Source organism: Sorex araneus, chromosome 2 (genome assembly GCF_027595985.1).
Source record: "Sorex araneus isolate mSorAra2 chromosome 2, mSorAra2.pri, whole genome shotgun sequence".
Lineage (NCBI taxonomy): Eukaryota > Metazoa > Chordata > Mammalia > Eulipotyphla > Soricidae > Sorex > Sorex araneus.
In genome coordinates this window covers 167,583,234-167,601,957 of record NC_073303.1, presented here as the reverse complement: position 1 = coordinate 167,601,957, position 18,724 = coordinate 167,583,234, and the positions used below count along the sequence as shown (strand labels likewise).

At 37.5% G+C, this 18,724-nt stretch overlaps 1 protein-coding gene across 1 annotated transcript; it reads left to right on the top strand.

Moving 5' to 3' along the window:
- Positions 1-3,031: 3,031 nt before the first annotated feature.
- CSNKA2IP (casein kinase 2 subunit alpha' interacting protein) lies at positions 3,032-17,734 on the top strand. The gene is made up of 2 exons (XM_055124524.1): positions 3,032-5,193; positions 17,542-17,734. The coding sequence occupies exons 1-2, from the start codon at positions 3,032-3,034 to the stop codon at positions 17,732-17,734; spliced, it is 2,355 nt and encodes a 784-aa protein (XP_054980499.1).
- Positions 17,735-18,724: the final 990 nt, after the last annotated feature.

Below are 18,724 nucleotides of genomic sequence, written 5' to 3'. Positions count from 1 at the left end.
TATTCTTGAAGACGGAATAACTTTATTGAGTTTTTAATGTTTTGAATTATCTTTGGGAATTTTAAATTGAAACATTTCATGACTATTTAGTAGTTAAATTTAAAAATAACTTTGAGCCACGCCCAGTGATGCTCAGAAGTGTGCTCAGGAATTACTCCTGGCAGTGCTTGGGAGACCAGATGGAGTGCCAGGAACCAAACCTGGGTTGGCCGCATGCAAGGCAACCACTCTACCCTCGGTATTGGTTCTCCAGCCGCATTTTAAACATGGATGATAAATTGAACTACAGACAAAAGATTAGGAAGTTATTAGTGTGTATTAATATTTTTGCTACTTAGAGAATTACACAACATTTAAATACAAATGTAGTAAAATAAAATTATATTTTAAAATAAATGTGAAAAACCAAAGATGAGTATATAACTTCAGAAAAACATTCTATCTTTAATACAATTTACTATAACTTAATTGAATCAGTTGTCAGGCAGGTAGGAAAATGAATTGCGTCCATCAAAAATTCAGCTGGCAAAACACATTCGAAAGACTGTTGATAGAGTTTCCCACAATTCTCATCCTTCAATGGTCTCATTCTTTAATGGCCATTGAGGCTATTAGTGACTTTTTAAATTCTGGGGTCTATTGCAATCTTTCTGGGTTTTTTTTTTGGACTTATTGTATGTCTTATTCTTAAAACATAAAATAAATGAACATGCACTAAAATAAAAATGGTTCTGCATCCCAAAAAACAACACATTGTCTTTCCTGAGTAGTAAATTCTTGTATCATTTTAATTTTATTATTTTGCTATTTTTATTTTTGAGCATTTGATGTTCCAACACCAGTCTCTTCAGTGTGACCCTTCCCTCCACCATTGTTCTAATTCCCACCCACCCCACAAACCATTCCCCCTTGACAAGCACAAAATAATTTATTTTTATTGCTTCTTATAACAAAATGTTAAGTAGCATTATCAAAAAATAGCTCTGTGCTGTCAGTAAAAGAAAATTGTGAAAATTGTCCTATCTCATAATAGGGTTATTAGTCATGGGAGATTTACTGAGCTGTTTGTAGCCTTTGGTGTTATTGTTTTTGAGTTTTGAGCCTCCCTGTTACTTTCCCATCTAATTTGCTGTGTTACTGGGCTGTCAGTATTGTGGTATTTGGAGGTGTCACATCACTGCATATACCACTGTGCGTGCCGGATGCTCCAGGATCTTTTAAACTGGGACGATTCTTGTTACACCCTCTCTAACAGGAGCCCCAAAAAGGTGTATACATTATTTTCATCAGTTTAAAATCTCTCCTGAGATGGGCTGTGAAGCTGGGCCATTTGTATGGTGGTAACTGTGGAGTATGGGTACAACTGCCGAGGCTTCAGCAGGGTGGAAACTCAGCCCAATCCCTCCTGAAGGGGCCCCAAAGTTTTCAGCTTGGACACGGATGTATCCATGTGGCATCTCTTCCGAGATTAGTCAAGAAGCTGTAAAATTGGGCTGTTTAGCTGGCAGTGACTGTGGAATGTGGTTGCTACTGGGAATTCCAGGAGTCTAGTGTCATTTTTATTCAAAAACTTTTGAAACAATGTTTGTATAGTTCATTTAAAAATTAGAAGCATGTTCTATGATACTAGTTTTAAAAAGGAAAGGAGAATTGACAGTTTACCCTGAACTGTGTTAAGGTAATAGCAAAGAAAATATATTCAATGAAGACCCAGAAGAAAAATATTGAATGAATAAGAGAATCAGAATAGAAAAAATAAAGAATATAAAAGAAAAGATATTTTAAAAGGTACAGGTTAATGACCTCAAAAGTTTCAATGCTCAGCAATGGAAAACAAATTATCTAATGCTTCCTTTTCAGCAGGTCTGACTTTAGGGGAGAGACTCTCCAAACAATAATAGTGAGTTTTGTTGAAATATTGTATGCAATCAAAGTGAAAGTAAAGTGAAATTTATTAGTTACACAGGCGAGGGGGGGGCTTAGGGTGGGGGGCTAGGGGCGTGGGGGGGCTTGGGGTGTGAGGGGTGGGGTGGAGCTATACTGGGATTCTTGGTGGTGGAATATGAGCACTGGTGAAGGGATGGGTATTCGAGCATTGTATAACTGAGATTTAAACCTGAAAACTTTGTAACTTTGTAACTTTCCACAATAAAAAATTTAAAAAAAAAGTTTCAATGATGACAAATAAGAACAAGATCAACAGTATGAAATGAACATTGAACTAGAATTATGGACTTTTATATGTAAGATAAAAGGTTCAACTGAATCTAACTTGAAAACCAACATTTCAGAAGAACCTTCTACCATTTGTTAAAAGTCTATTCATGTAATAAATTTATTGAGATTAATTTTTTTCTAAGCAATAAGTAAAAGAGTACTAAACAGAATGAATTTTATTGAACAAGAAACATATCTTGGGCACTATTACACACACATGGATATATATTTCAATCTTCAACCCCAAATTAAATGTCATATACTTCTCTCATATACATATGCAGTAGGATTTATAAAGTTTAATGAAAAAGATACACAATAGAGTTAGTTACTAAGATGATGTAAATAACAACAAATTAAATATTTAATAAAATACTTAAATTTAATAATAATTTAATAAAATTCAATAAAATATTTTATAAATTTATTAATATAAAATTATTTAATAAGCAATTTATCAGAATAAGCAAATTAAACTTGTTAAAATAAGCTAGTTTAATAAAATAAGCTTATCAGTTTCTCTTCTGAACACTACTCACTATTTTGTTAACAGGTATTATTTCTTCAAGAAAAAATAACTCCAGAAAGTGAAGAACAAAGCAGAAGAAAATCCCACTTGGTGATACCTGTTTTCAACTTCATCTACAATTCAGTTTTGAAATACTCTATATTTGGCAACATACAGATATAATAAACCACCAAAATACATTTTTAACATCTGTCGTCCATGGAATCCAGCCAAAAAATTATCAATTGAAAGAACGAACACTCCACAGCCTATTGTTTTTAATACAACCTCTACCCCTAACTCAAGATGGTGCCATTAGCATCCAATAAACACTTAGTGTCGTTAGAGAATACTTACCAAGTAGTCACAAAGAACTCATTAACAAAGCAACAGGTAGGTGAAAAATTAAGTCAGCTCAGTAAGCAACCTGTGAACAAAGTACCAACACATACTAATTTAGTTGGAGCACGTTCATTAAATTCTAACCAGAAGGTGGAGGGATGCTCAATATTGTATTCTCCCAAGACTCAGGACATCATTTCACGGGACCCGCATAACAGGCCTCTGAAATCATTATCCTACTCCAAAAATCCATCTGCTCCCTCAAGGGATCATCAGCAGAGACTATTGTTGAAGTCAAATCAACGTGTGGAGAAATCACCTTTGTCCTACTCCAAACCTCAAACATCTTCACCTAATCTGAATAAGACGTTGTCACTGAAGCACAATCAAGTACCTTTGAGCTCTCAATTACCGGTCACTAAACCTCAGGTTACCTCCTCTTTAGGCAGTAGCTGGACACCCCCTACACTAAAGTCTGATAAAAGAGTCTTAAGTTCTTCCTTTCCATTTTTCAAATATCCAGAAACACAATCCCTAGACAGTCTCTGTACATCATCATCATCATCCTTACAACCCCATAAAAAAGAGCTTATGACAATACTGCAATGCAAGGCTCAGAAAACAGCTTCATTGAACAGCCTTTGGACATCTTTAACAGATCACAGCCAAAGACCCTTGAGCTCACCCTCTCTCAACTCTGCACCTAAAACAAATGGCTTACTTCAGAAATCACCTTCGTTGGAGCATAATCAAATGACTCCGAAATCACCACTAACTGACTCCAAACCTCATACAAGGCCTTTATTGAACTCTGATTCCTGTGGTCAGAGCATACCGCGGTCCCACTCAAGATCAGGGAACTCTTTGTTACCACATTCTGTACACCGGTTTCAGAGTTTATTTCAGTCCAGATCTCAGCCCATGTTTACACTTGACCATGTCTCGAAGACACCAAGTTCACCAGTTTGTCACTGTAACTTTCAGCACGCCACTTCACTGAATGATAAATCTAAAGCCTCATCTCAATTCCGGTCCAAATCAAGTACCTTGAGCCGATCATCATCCGGCTCCAAACACAACGTTGGAAACAGGGCTACCTCGCCAGTCACTTCAAGACCCCAGGATAAAAGCAGCTTTGATTTTTGTGCAAAGGTAGAGCCAAATAAGGAGATTCCATGGACTTTAGATCTTACGACTCCCTGCATTGTTAGAGGTGGAACTCTCTCTGATGATGTTGTAAATAAAATTATCAATTCTCTCTCCAAGATCAGAATCCAAAAGGATATCTGTAGGCAGATTCTCTGTCGAAGGATGAGGGGGAAGCCAAATCCTCGTCCTGGTCCCCGCCTTTCAGTAAGTTATTCGGTTTGCTTAACTTGTGCTTCCTGCATAAAACCTCAGTGTTCCCATCTTTCAGGAAAGAAAGATCCTCATGGTGCGACACTGTTTGTCATACCAACACCTGAGCTCAGTCCTGAGGGGAAAATAAAGGTGAAACTAATTTTTATCCTTTCTCTACCAGAGACTTCTGTCTTACCTTCCCTCCCATTCTCTGTGAAAGGACATCAGCCCAATGAAGCCCTTGAAGACAATCTTAAAGGAATGGAAAAGATATCACAATTTTTCCTAACACCTAAACCTGCTATCTCCCAAGGGCTTAATATGAAGAAAGAGTGGCCACCAGTGGCCCCTGAAAACAAAATTTTAAACCAACAACCCCCTGCTACTGACTGGCTGTTTTGTGTTAAGAAAAACAATTCTCAGCCACAGGCTTTGGTTCTGTCTGCTTCCTCCAACTCCATGGCCTCCTTTTCTTCTTTTTCCTCCTCCTCTTCATCATCTTCTTCGTCCTCTGTTATTCAGGAACCCTCCCTACCCGCTCCTTCCAAAGAAACTGCCTCTGCTACAGTGTCAGGTTGTGAGCTTGATAACACGCTTAGTGATTACAAGTTGCCTCTAGGTGTTTCCTGGCTGGATTACATACGTAATAAAAGTGACCAGCCACTACCCAGTAAATTGCATCTGAGTCAATCACCATCTTCCCAAAGAACGATAAGGAATAACACCATAGTAAAAGGGACAAAAGGGTCAAAGGTACTGTTCAAATTTTTTCAGACACATTCGAAGTGAGAGAAATCATGATTAAATTAGTGTTGCTTCCTTAGAAGTAGTTGGCCTCTCAGTTCTTTGTTTCGACTAGTTTCATTTCTATTTCATGTTTATTAAAATTGTTAGTAATAACTCAGTGTGGTTTTATATTTTAGTTGGTAAAGCACATAGTTTAGTGAAATTATTAAATTTATTCTCTAGTTAAAGAAGACTCTGATCTCCAAGAAGACAGAATTGAAAACTATTTCTACCTAATTATTTATAAAGCTAGTATACCATTGTTAAATTGATTAATCATAATTGACAAAAGACCAGAAATACCTTATTTTCTTTCCCTCAGTGGTATCTCATTGTTACTCTTGTTCCTTCTGAGACATGAAAATTATAGTAACTTTGATTCATTTTTTGCTTATTTGTTTCTCATTCTTTAATGAAAATTCATATTATGTTTAGCAGGTAAGAATTAAAGAAGAGAAGAATCTTTCATATACATATTTTTAAGGAAAAATTATCTGTACTAATATACCATGCTGAAATCTATGGTTTATTCAATCTTATTTAACAAACCTGCAAAGAAAACTGGTATAGATAATTCTACTTCACATTGATTGCATCAATGTTTAAATAAGTCATTATTTCTAATAAGTGTTTATTATTTCTATGTATGTAGCCAAAGTGGGATAATAAAATGTTTTAAAAGTTTTTGTTCTATTGAGTCACCTGATAGTGGGGAAAGATGGTGATTTTCTTTCTTTCTTTTTTTTTAACCATTAATGAACCAGATTCATTTATTACAAGACACAGACTACTACTGGCATTTGCAGTCATAAAACTTGTAGCTCAAATAATTAATATTCACAAACATATATTTTATATAACCATGGGACATATCTTAAATTTTTGTTCACAGATTTTCCACAAAACAAAATCTCAAAAAGATAAAATGATCAAAATCAGTACATTCATTCTGTTTTGCTGTTTTTTTTGGCCATATGAGAAACCAATTCTAGGCCCTCACAAGTGGCCAGTGCTCCACCCCTGAGCCACATCCCTCAAAATCAATCCCACATTCTATATAGAATTAGCCAAAGAGAGCATTAATGCAAGCACAGTAAGGATGGTGATTTTCTTTCCTACTTATTCTAAGGCATTATTTCAGAGAAAAAGAATTTGTATTTCTTGCATACACTGATTACTCATGATTCTGTTTCTTCACCTCTCATCTTGTTGATTATTAGATGGCATAGAATTTCCATTTGGAACAATAGCACAAATAAAGTCAGCATGGTGCAAGTTGTACTGATCACATTTACCTATTTTTTTTATTTTGGGGGGCTACCTGTGGTGGTGCTTAGGAATTATTCCTAAAGAGCCTTGGTGAATCATAAGGGGGTACTAGGAATCAAAGCAGCTAGATTGAGTGCAAGGCAAGCACCTTACGTACTGTCTCCCCAATCCCAAGTTTTATTTAATTTTAACTTTTATTTATCTTTTACTATTAATTTTTTGGTTTGTTGGGCCACACTCAGATGTGTTCAGGGTTACACTTGGCTCTGAGCTTAGCGGTCAGTCCCATCAAGGTTCAGGACATCATATGTGGTGCAGGGAATGAAACTTGGGTCAGCTTTAAGCAAGGCAAGTGCTTTACTCACCATTCATTGCTCAGGCCCCAATCACATTTACAACTTGTATCACCACATTTCTAATTATTTGCCTGTTTTATTTTTTTCCTTTTTGACTATCTTTCTCACGCGTGGCCCCTTTCAAAACTATTAATTTATGGTCTTACTTTCTATAGAATCAAGCCATTTTCACCAAGTACAATCTCACTAACCAAATTGTAGTCAAACTCATTTGTCACTTAGTTTGTTAGAATAATATCTGAACATGCATTTCAGCTTTTAAGTACATTTCTGATACACATATTTGATAATCTCACTTCATTGTTTATAATCTTTCTATTATTGATCATTGTTTTCTAGGGAGAGTCTAAACTACTTTTATGATTGAGCTATAATGATCCCTCAAAAGTTATTTCTTCTTCTTTAGTCTCCTGTATATTTCAACTACACTGATTTCTTCACAAGGCATTGAATATTCCAAAGCCACTCATACTTTCTATTTTAAAACCAATATTTAAATATTTTGCTGGTAGAAAGGTCTGCTTATATATATACTTATTTTCCTTTATTTGTTCTTTATTTTGCCCTGACATTTTTGGAAGCTTTCTGATCTACTTTCAAAGGGCTTGGTTGCCTACCTATGACTATTAAACTCTATTCACACTTGTACTATTTTTAAGCACATGATCAAAAATTTCTTCCATTCACTACTAGATTGAAAACATCTTGTTCACCATTTTATTTCTGCTTTTATTTTATTATTTTTAAACCTATATTTGGAATAAAAATAAATATACTATAGCATATGTGCTGAAACCGTTGCTGTTACAAAACTTATCTCTTTTAATTTTCTGAAGTAATGCTTCAGAAGTCTGACTTTTTTACATTAGGATTATTATTAAATTGTTTTATAGCTTTTCTCTTGCTGATAACATATAATCCTTCTGAACACTGCTATATTGGGGGCTCTTTCGGTGTCAGGCGAATGAGGCCCATTGTTGTTACTGTTTTTGGCATATCGAATACAGCATGAGGTATCTTGCCAGACTCTGCTCTGCGGGCAGGGTACTCGGTAGCTTGCTGGGCTCTCCGAGAGGGATGGAGGCTTTTAGAGCAGCCTCCAATTGCCCTTACAGGTGTTCCCGTGCTTCACACCATATTTGAACCCCATCAAATATGGTGCGGAAATTATGAAAAATGGGTAATAAGTGTTTTATGTTGTGTCTTATGGTCTGGAAAGCACTCTGGAGCATGGCGGTGGCTGGGTAGTAGAGGTAGTGGAGGTCAGCCAATGAGGTATTTATCTGGTTCCAGTAGGGTGGGGCATCTGGTTGATCCCTGGAGTGCTGGAGATTGGAGGAGGCAGAGGATCTTGTTTCCAGGTCTCTTTGAGCCTGGAGTCCAAGGTTCAAAAGTTCTGCTTTACCTGGTTCTGTGGGGCTTCACTCATGCGTGAGGTTCAGCCTGAGTGTCCAGAAAACAACCTGGAGTGTGGCCGTGGCTGGATAGTGGAGAAAGCATCAATCACATCTCGCCATTTTTGACACTGGAGAAGAAATGTTCCTCGGAACATGTGACAACAGAGGCATCGGTGGCGTCGGTGTCCTTGTCAACACAAACTCGTCCATGGGCATTGATCATTCAAATGCCTAACAACCCGAATCAGATGATTATACTTGAACAGATGTGGTTCACTGCCGGAAGTTTCTATCTTCGTTGTCTATGCACCAACATCCGACTACGATGAAGAAGAAACTGAGAAGTTCTACATGTAGTTGGAGAAGTTCTATAAAAAAGACCACACCTTCTACAAGATCATTGTTGGTGATTTTAATACCAATATAGGACCGAGAAGGTCGCCCAAAGAACTCCATATTGGGACCCATGGCCTAGAATGGAACGATCAGGGTGAGAGACTGAGTTCATTATGTCCACCAAGACCATCCATGGTAACTCAAAATCCCGAAGGCCAAATCTAAATATTGGACATGGGAGTCTTCTGGTGGACAGTTCCATAATGAAATTGACCACATCATATTCAATCGAAGGTTTTACCTGATCAATGTCACTGTTGTCCCAAAATTCCAAATGGGATCAGACCACCATCTCCTTTGTGCAAAATTCTACTTCACAGAGCGAGGAGAAAGGTCTGCAAAGTTTAAGTTTAAGAAGAGACATCCCAGAATGACCACCAACTGGGAGCTCTTTGGCACTATTGTGGCAACATGGTAAGATGCTGTCCTTGACAACATCGATGAGGAATAGGATAGACTGTTTCAGCAACTCTTTGACTGCGTGAAGAATGCCGAGAGTGGGAAAGCCACAAATAGATGCCTGTAATCGGAAACTATTAAGCTTATTCACCAATGTGCTTTGGCACGGGCCTCAGGCAACCACAAACTAATGTCCGAGCTCATAAAGCTGTGCAGAGAAGCGGTGAAGACCTCAAAGAGAGAAGAGTAGCAGTGTTGGCTGATGCGGCAGAAGCTGGGAAAAGTATTCGCAACGCTCGCCTGTCCTTCACCTACAACTACAAGACCAAGATGACTGCCCTCTGATGTCCTGATGGATCTATCACATCTTCCAGAAGGGCAATGGAGAGGATTATTCACAACTTCTACTCAGATCTCTTTGACAGCCACATCCACCTGCCCACATACCAAATTCCGCAGGATGGATATGTGGTTTTCAACGTCCTCTCCTGAAATCTGACATGCTATTTCATCTGTAAAGATGCGTACAACACCCAGTCCAGACAAGGTCAGACCAGAACACCTGAAGAATCTGCCGCAAGTACTTGTCAATACACTGGCTTGGCTCTTCACATGCTACCTGTCTGAATGCAAGGATCCCCCCAATGGAAAACCAGCAGGACATTCCTGTTGTAAAAGAAGGGAGATAGCCACAATATGGGCAACTATTATCCAATCTGCGTCTTGTACATCATCTACAGGTTGTTCACTTGAGTAATCCTGAATAGAATACGTAAAACAGTAGATGAAGGACAACCATGCAAGCAAGCCAGATTCCAAAAGGGATTTAGCACAATTGACCATATCCACACTGTGACCAAACTCATTGAAGTTTCGAGAGAGTTCAAGATGCTGCTCTGTCTAACGTTCATCAATTTAAAGAAGGCCTTTGATTCTGTTGAGACTGAAGCGGTCATCAAAGCTCTAGCCAAACAGGGTGTTCAAACTCAGTACATCAAGATCCTCTGAGAGCTGTATTATGAATTCACCACCAGGATCACACCATTCTTCAAGGAAATGATCATTGACGTAAAGAAAAGGATTCGGCAGGGTGATACCATTTCACCAAAACTCTTCAGTTCCACCCTCGAGAATGTCACGTGACAACTGGAATGGGATGGAATAGGAGTGATGATAGATGGTCGGCAACTACACCACCTTTGCTTCGCTGATTAATGCTTCTAATAACACCAAACATTAGCCAAGCAGCACAAATGCTGGCGGACTTCTACTCTGAGTACGAAAAGGTCAAACTGCGGCTCTATTTCAGCAAAACAATGTTCATGAAAAATGAACTAGTCCCTGATGTTCCATTTGCTCTCAATGGAATGAACATCTCCGAATGCAGCAGCTATGCGTACCTGGGTCAAGAACTCAACATGAGGAACAACTTGGCACCAGAACTGCACTGGAGGAAGAGAGCAGCGTGGAACTCCTCATGAGCAGAGGTCCTGTGTCTCACGTTTATCCTGAATTCCTCAGGATCCAGTGGTAATGGCACACTACATATTTAAAAGTATTTAGAGAAATAAATTGAGTTGAGTTCAACCGATTTTTCTTTATTGATATAATTTACCTGCTGAATTTTACGTCTCAGCTTTTTCTCTAAATCTTATGCTGCTTGCAGTCTTTTACTTCTTTATTTTTTGACCAAAATCTGTTGCTTTTATTTCTCCACCACTTTGCAATCAAGTTAGTTTGTTTTAATCTTAATTGTGTATCTACTTTCAATCTCTTTTTAGGGGAAAAAATTAGTTTTAGAATATTTTATGATTTTCAAATTTAGAAATAAATTTAACCTAAACTTATGGGTTAAAATGTATGAGAAACAAATAGCCAAGTCTCTTATTTCTCATTGGAATATCACAGGCACTATAAAATGAGGACAGCTGTCATATTCATGTTATTAGAACAATAACAACACAAAGGCAGGGTCAGGTGGGGGAGGCAGTACAGTGATCTCACCTAGATTCTGGCAGCACATGGTCTCCAGACCCAAAGCTCCACTAAATGTAGGTTGGTTGGTTGGATTCTCCCAGCATCACAGGGCCCCAGTAGCACATAAACTCTGAGCCCTCTCATGGAAGCACAGTTCCCTTGTTCACTAAATATTGCTGAGAGTGGCCCCTGGGCCCCTTGAACAGTGCTTGGGAGACTTCTCACTCCCCCAAACAGTATTAAGATTCACTGCATTTAAAGAAAGAAACCAGGAAAAAAAGGTCATAGAAAATATTAGTTACATCTTATTGAAACTCTTTAGCCCAACTGGAAAAAGTTAGAAATGTAAATAGAACATATCATAATTACATAATTACATTACATACAGCAGGTCATAATTACAGGTAAACTCTGGGTCCTAGGAGTTGCCGTTGCCATACATGAAAAAGCCAACTGATGTAAAACATTATGACAGATCTGGATGACAATAATATAGAATCTTAATGCACATATCATTTTTGTATGTCATCATCCTTGGAATTTATTTTAATGAAATTGTGACTATTAGGCTAATGAAAACAAGCAAAATCTTCTATTATAATACTAGATTTGAAAAAAACACCTAAATATTTGTTTATAGAAAGTGTTTACAGTATGATCCATATGTGAGATTTTTTTTCAGTGAAAGAACTGTGACTTCTTTTTGTTTTTGCGACAAAAACACTGGCTCTCTACTCAGTAATTACTTTGAACAGGGCTCAGGATTCTAAGTGGGGTGCTGGGGATCAAACCTAGGTTGATTATATGCAAGGTAAGTACCCCCCAAAAATGCGATTTATGCTATTGTGCCTACATTTATTTTAGGAATAGGACTACTCTTCATAGGAAAAATTTTTGCTGAGAACCACTGGGTACCAATAATGACACAATGTTTTAGCATGTGTTGGGAAAAAGGAAACAAAGCTGAGAGTAGACAGATAAACTACATCTCAGTTTCAAACAAGAAATTCCTGGTTGTGCAAGAGAGAGGAAAAAATTATGTATGACCCATCTTAGCTGAAAATATGCTCATATTTTAAAACATCAGTTAATATGATGGCACTTTGTAAACTTGGAATCATGAATATACATATATGAAGTTCTGTGAAATATATTTCAATATGTATATGAGAACAATGGAGAACTAGTTATAAAGGAGTCTTTAGAAAATGGAGAATTTAGAAAATTGCTTTTTTCCCTTTTGTTTTTCAATTCCTCAATGGGTATTTATTTTACTGTTAAAACCAGTAGTTTTAACTAAATGCCTTAAAATAAAAATGAAAATTTTCAGTAATCCCTCTTAAATGACACATTTATCCACATAGTGTATGATTTTTTTCAGACTTTTGTTCATACATTTCCTAACACCACTGATAAGTATATCATCACCAATACACCATATTACTTCAAGCTGTTTACATTTAATAAGAGTCATAGGAACTGGCATTTTAGGGTATCATTCAAATTCCAAATACATGTGTTGCTGATAATAAATAAAAGCATTTAAATCAAGCATTCCTTCATTAATTTTACATAAAGGCAGTCTAATATGTTTCTTCTTCTTCTTCTTCTTCTTCTTCTTCTTCTTCTTCTTCTTCTTCTTCTTCTTCTTCTTCTTCTTCTTCTTCTTCTTCTTCTTCTTCTCCTCTTCCTCCTCCTCCTCCTCCTCCTCCTCCTCCTCCTCCTCCTCCTCCTCCTCGTCCTCCTCCTCCTCCTCCTCCTCCTCCTCCTCCTCCTCCTCCTTCTTCTTCTTCTTCTTCTTCTTCTTCTTCTTCTTCTTCTTCTTCTTCTTCTTCTTCTTCTTCTTCTTCTTCTTCTTCTTCTTCTTCTTCTTCTGGGACCATATGTAATGTTGGTGATCAAATTGGAGTCAGCTGCATGCAGGGCAATTTCTTACACATGTATTATCTCTGGCCCCACTTTTTGTACATTTATCACTTAACTTGTATCGTTTTTCATTTCGTTGCTCATTGATTTGCTCGAGTGGGTGCCAGTAACATCTCCATTTGTCCCTGTCACGTGCTAGTGTAGCCCAATGGTGTCTTCTCACTCCAGGAACACAAAAAGCCTCAAAGCATTTGTTCAGGGTTTTGACAAAGAAGTCTGACCATCTCGTAGGTGGGTGGCCAGATGTTCTTTTGATGTCCCGTGGAATCCAGTCAGTAACAGCTCTAGACCAGCAGTCATCTCCAAATCGCTTTACGTGTCCAGCCCATCTGATTTTTGATGCCTTGTCTAAAGAGACAGCGTCCCTGATCCTTGATAGTTGACTGAGGTTGGAACTCCGGATTCCTTCTCTCACTTGAGTAAAACATGATACTCCAAGCATAGCTCTTTAAATTCCTCTTTTCTTAAATTTAAAAAAAAAAATTTATTAGAGAATCACTATGATGTACAGCTACAAACTTATGAATGTTTGTGTTTGCATTTCACTCATACAGTGATCATTTACCCATCCCTCCACCATTGCCAATTCACCTCCACCAATGATCCCAGAATCCCTCTCACCACCCCCACCCCATCCCCCACCATCCTGCCCTGCCTCTGCGGCAGGGCATTCTCTTTTGTTCTTTCTCCTTTTGGGTGTTATAATTTGCATTAGAGGTATTGAGTGGCCTTCATGTTCAGTCTATATTCTACTTTCAGTTCGCATCTTCCAACCTGAATGGGTCCTTCCAATAACCTCTACTTAGTGTTCCCCTCTCTATCTGAGCTGCCTTTTCCTCCAGCATGTAAGGCCAGTTTCCAAGCTGTGGAGCAGACCTCCTGGTCCTTATCTCTACTACTCTTGGGTGTTAGTCTCCCATAATGTTATTTTATATTCCATGGATGAGTGCAGTCTTTTTATGTCTGTCTCTCTCTTTCTGATTCATTTCACTTAACATGATACTTTCTATGTTGATTCACTTATATGCAAATTTCATGACTTCATCTTTTCTAACAGCTGCACAATATTCCATTGTGTAGATGTACCAGTTTCTTTAACCAGTTATCTGTTTTGGGGCACTCTGTTATTTTCCAGATTTTGGCTATTGTAAACAGTGCTGCAATGAAAATACAAATGCGGATGTCATTTCTACTATACCTTTTGCCTCTCTGGGATATATTCCCTGGAGTGGGATTGCTGGGTCAAACGGGAGCTCAACTACTAATTTCTTTGAGAATCATCCATATTGTTTTCCAAAAGGGCTGTTGAAGTCTACAAGAAGAAAACTTCCAACCCCATCAAAAACTAGGGGATGGAAATGAACAGAAATTTTCTCAAAGAAGAAATCTGAATGGCTCAGAGGCACATGAGAAAATGCTCTATGTCACTAATCATCAGGGAGATACAGATCAAAACAACAATGAGATATCATTTCACACCACAGAGACTGGCCCACATACAAAAGAACAAAAGCAACCGGAGTTGGCGAGGATGTGGGGAGAAAGGGACTCTCCTTCACTCCTGGTGGGAATTCCGACTGGTTCAGCCCTTTTGGAAATCAATTCCTCTTTGGGAGACCTGAATAGTGTTCTCATCCTGTTTTTGTAGGGCGCAGGTCTCTGAGGTGTGCAGGAAGAAAGTGGAGTCCAAAAGATGTGCCCCAACCCGGAGGTTCTTTGTCCTCTAAACAACTTATATGAAATAAAATTGTAATATCTGTAAAAATGATATGAACTTTTAACAGTAAAAAGGTATTGGCTTATAGGGTTACTGCTTATCAAATTTTCTTTTTCATCCAGGTTAAAAACTTTTCAGGGATAATGATCATGTGTTATTAACTCTTTAATGCAGACTATGCCACAGTTGCATAATTTGGGCAAATTGTATAATCATTATGAAAATCTATTACCTCAGTAAAGATACATAATAGGTAGTGATAATTCTACAAAATAATTCTGAAATAAACATTTAATATTACATTATTATGATGATTATTTAAAAACTATGGATTCGGTTTGTCCCTTAATATCTATGTCTTGGCATATAATGTAGACATTTTGATACTTTAAAATAATGATAACCTGCAATCCCTATCTAAGCAACTTATATTTAGTTGTTAAATATAAGTTACAATATTATCTAGCAAATTCTCTTCTGTCTGTTAAATTTATATTTTGTTTTGATCATCACCACTCAGGCCAAAATTAATACACCTCATATCCATGTATTGTTTACTTCTTATAATTTTCTGATATATCTAATATTTTTTCTTCTTGCTGTATATCTTGGTGAGTATGAAGACTCAGAATTTATATCCAGTTTCATCAATAATTCTATTCATTACTTAAACTCAGTTTTCTTAATCTGTCAATCTCTATTTGCATTATACTCCAGATTCTTTATCCTTTGCATTATCAAACATCTGATTTTAGTTTCTTTTATTGCTTTTATACTTGGATCCTTTCAATTTATTTGTTTAACTTTACATTGCATCCAGAGGAATTTAAGTAGCCCAAAATCAAAAGCGTCTATATTTTTATCATTCTTTATCCTATAAAGTGTTTGCCTTCAATGCTACTAAATTTAAATTAATATTTGGTCATTTTATAAAATGTGAGAAAGTGGATTATCAGTTGTTTTTTGTTGCTTATAGTATATGAGTTTCCAAGCTTTTGTTAGCTCTCAAAAAAGAGAAAATGGTTAGCCAAAATCACATTATGGAATCTGTACTGTTCTTAGTCTACAAACTGAGAAGTGTTTGAAAAGGTAACAGTGAAGTGTTAGATTCTTTCCCTAAAGAAGTGTTAATTGCAGTACTTTGGAATATGAAAATGAACTAAAATATAAGGACATATTTCTCTGTCAAGCAAAAAGAAATATTTTTAAAGGTTTAGATAGACCATATTTTCTACAAAATGATATTACTGAGATTTTGAGTACCAGCTGGAATCACAGTTATATTTTTCACACTATTAATGAATTAATTTTAAATTAACCTTTATCTTTTCAGCAATTTCAATTTCCTTGAATGTATATTAGAGGAAAAAAATGAAACTTAAATGAAGATTTCATAGAAGATCTTAACTGAATCTCACAGTCTACACATAGATGGTCAAGGAAGTGATTTATTTTTTAAATGTCAAATTTTATTCTTTGAGTGGTCAATGGCAATATAAATAATCGAGAACTTGGAAGTGAGGTTTGTACCATATTTAAACATTACACAGCAAAGCAATATAAAATGTCTCCCGCCCTTATACACACAAGGGTTTCTTTGGTAGAAACATACCTTAACTATAACATTGCTTTAAAGTGTCACTTTTATTGTAGTATGCATAGTGGGCATGTGAATTATTTTTTTATTGCACACAAATATATCACAAATCACAAAAAAAAGTACATGTATTCGGTTCCAATAATTTTTTTAACACTGCCGTGGCAATGTGCTTTATGCATTTGATTAAATTACGTGGAAGACTCAAGATATAAATATTTATGTAACTTGTAATTGGTAAAAAAATTGAAATAATGATACCAGAGAGCTTGTACTTGCCTTGCAGGCAGTTGCTGCAGTTTCAATAGCTGCCACTGCTTATGGTTCCTTAGCACCTCTAGAAGTGATCTCTGAACACAGAGCCAGAGTTAACCTTGAATATCACTGGGTAGGCCCAAACCCCACAGTTGAGAAAATGGTTATAGTTTTACTTATAATTAAAACCCATTTTTAGTTTACAAAATGTGTTATTTTTTAACGTTATAAACAAAATAAAAATATTGGTTAAGGGGAGTGGAGAAAATACACTGCAGTCAAACCTAAGTAGAGATGCAAAACCTGTCATTTTAAAATAAAGTGATTTTGTACATCAAAAACATGAAAATTAACACTATTGTAATGGTTTAACTAAATGAGAAAAATAAGAGCATAAGACTGTGAAGGAGAATAAATAAGTAAAATAATGAGAGAAACAGAAGAAAGTTTGGTAAAATTTTATTATGATTGTCTTTATTTAGTGTTCTCATTCCCTTGTTAATTTTGTCTGATCTGTTCACTGATGAGAGTAGGGTGGTAAAGTCCAAAACTACTGCTGCATAGTAATATCATTCTTTACGTCTTTCAAAATTGTTTTATATATTTTGATTCTGCAGCATATGTGTTGGCCTTGAACATACTTTATGGATTAATCCTTTGACCATATGTAATTGTAATGTTTAGAATTGTCACTATTTTTAGCTTAAAGAATCTTTTTCGTTTGGTATTGCTTTTGGCTTTTAGGCCATATCCAGCTGTGCTCAGGGTTTATTCCTGCTGGTGCTTGGGGGACCATTTGTGGTACTGGGGATCAAACCCAGATAGGCAATGTGCAAGGCAAGTGTCTTACCTGATGTAATACCTCTTCAATTCCTTGAGCTCTATATTATCTGATATAACTAACCCGTTCCCTTTGAAAATTATTTTATTTTAATCGAGACATCATAGGTAGTTCTGCATTGATGTCATCACTTTATGCCTTCAATGTTTACGACAGTCTTTCTACCAGTGTTTCAAGATTCCTCACCTTTGATCCCACACTCCCTTGTTAATTGCAGAGTAGGAGAGACCCCAGACACAAGGCAGCTTCCAGGATGGGCAGCATCTCAGACTCGCTCAGCAGTGCCTTTGGACGAGGCCGGGAGCCACGTGTCACAGCAGCTAACAAGGGTATATTGGCTCTTCCTCATTCATTATGAGGAGACAGCCCTGAAAGAGGAAGCCTCAGTTTCTTGTTGCCAGATACTGTGACTAGTCTCCCCTTTTTTTTCTTTTTCTTTTTGGGTCACACCCAGAAATGCACAGGGGTTACTCCTGGCTTTGCACTCAGGAATTACTCCTGGCGGTGCTCCAGGGACCATATGGGATGTTGGGAATCGAACCAAGATTGGCCATGGGCAAGGCGAATGTCCTACCTGCTGTGCTATCGCTCCAGCCTCAGTCCCCATTTTTTGTCTGTCCTAATCATGTATTTTTAACTTCCTGAGAATTCCTGGGCTTTTTTGATAAATGGGAACTTGTTAATTGTCCATGTGTCAGTGGGGACAGTGACGCCCAGGCCAGGAGGCTGCAGGTAGACTGAGCCCCATGGAAACACCAAGCCACCTCTCTGGCTTTCTTAGTACAGAATGAAAAAAGATTCTGCCCACCCACTGAAGCTCCAAATGTTAGAATGCAGAGTCGACCACCCCTCAAGGACAGAGAACAGAGCCGATAATGCAAATCACATAGCGAGGTTTATTAATGCAAATCACATAGCGAGGTTTATTGCTTCCAGCTAGCTGGGGTCCAAGTGTCTGCCCAACGCAGCGGGCTTCAACAAGGATCCCAGGCACTAAATTCAGTGAGTTCATATAACTTTTTTTGGCCCACGACATCCAGCCCCTCTCTGACAGTTACATTCCAGAGATCTAATCTTATTCCAGGGATGTAATATTTGACAAAAGCATCTGGTTTCTCTGCTCTTCTTGTTACTGGAAGAGGTCTGTCACTGTCACTGTCATCCCATTGCTCATCGATTTGTTTGAGCAGGCACCAGTAACGTCTCTCATTGAGAGACTTATTGTTACTGTTTTTGGCACATCCAATACGCACGGGTAGCTTGCCAGGCTCTGCCGCTCGGGCTCGATACTCTCGGTAGCTTGCCGGGCTCTCCGAGAGGGGCGGAGGAATCGAACTCGGGTCGGCCACGTGAAAGGTGAACGCCCAACCACTGTGCTATTTCTAAGTTACTCAAAAGCC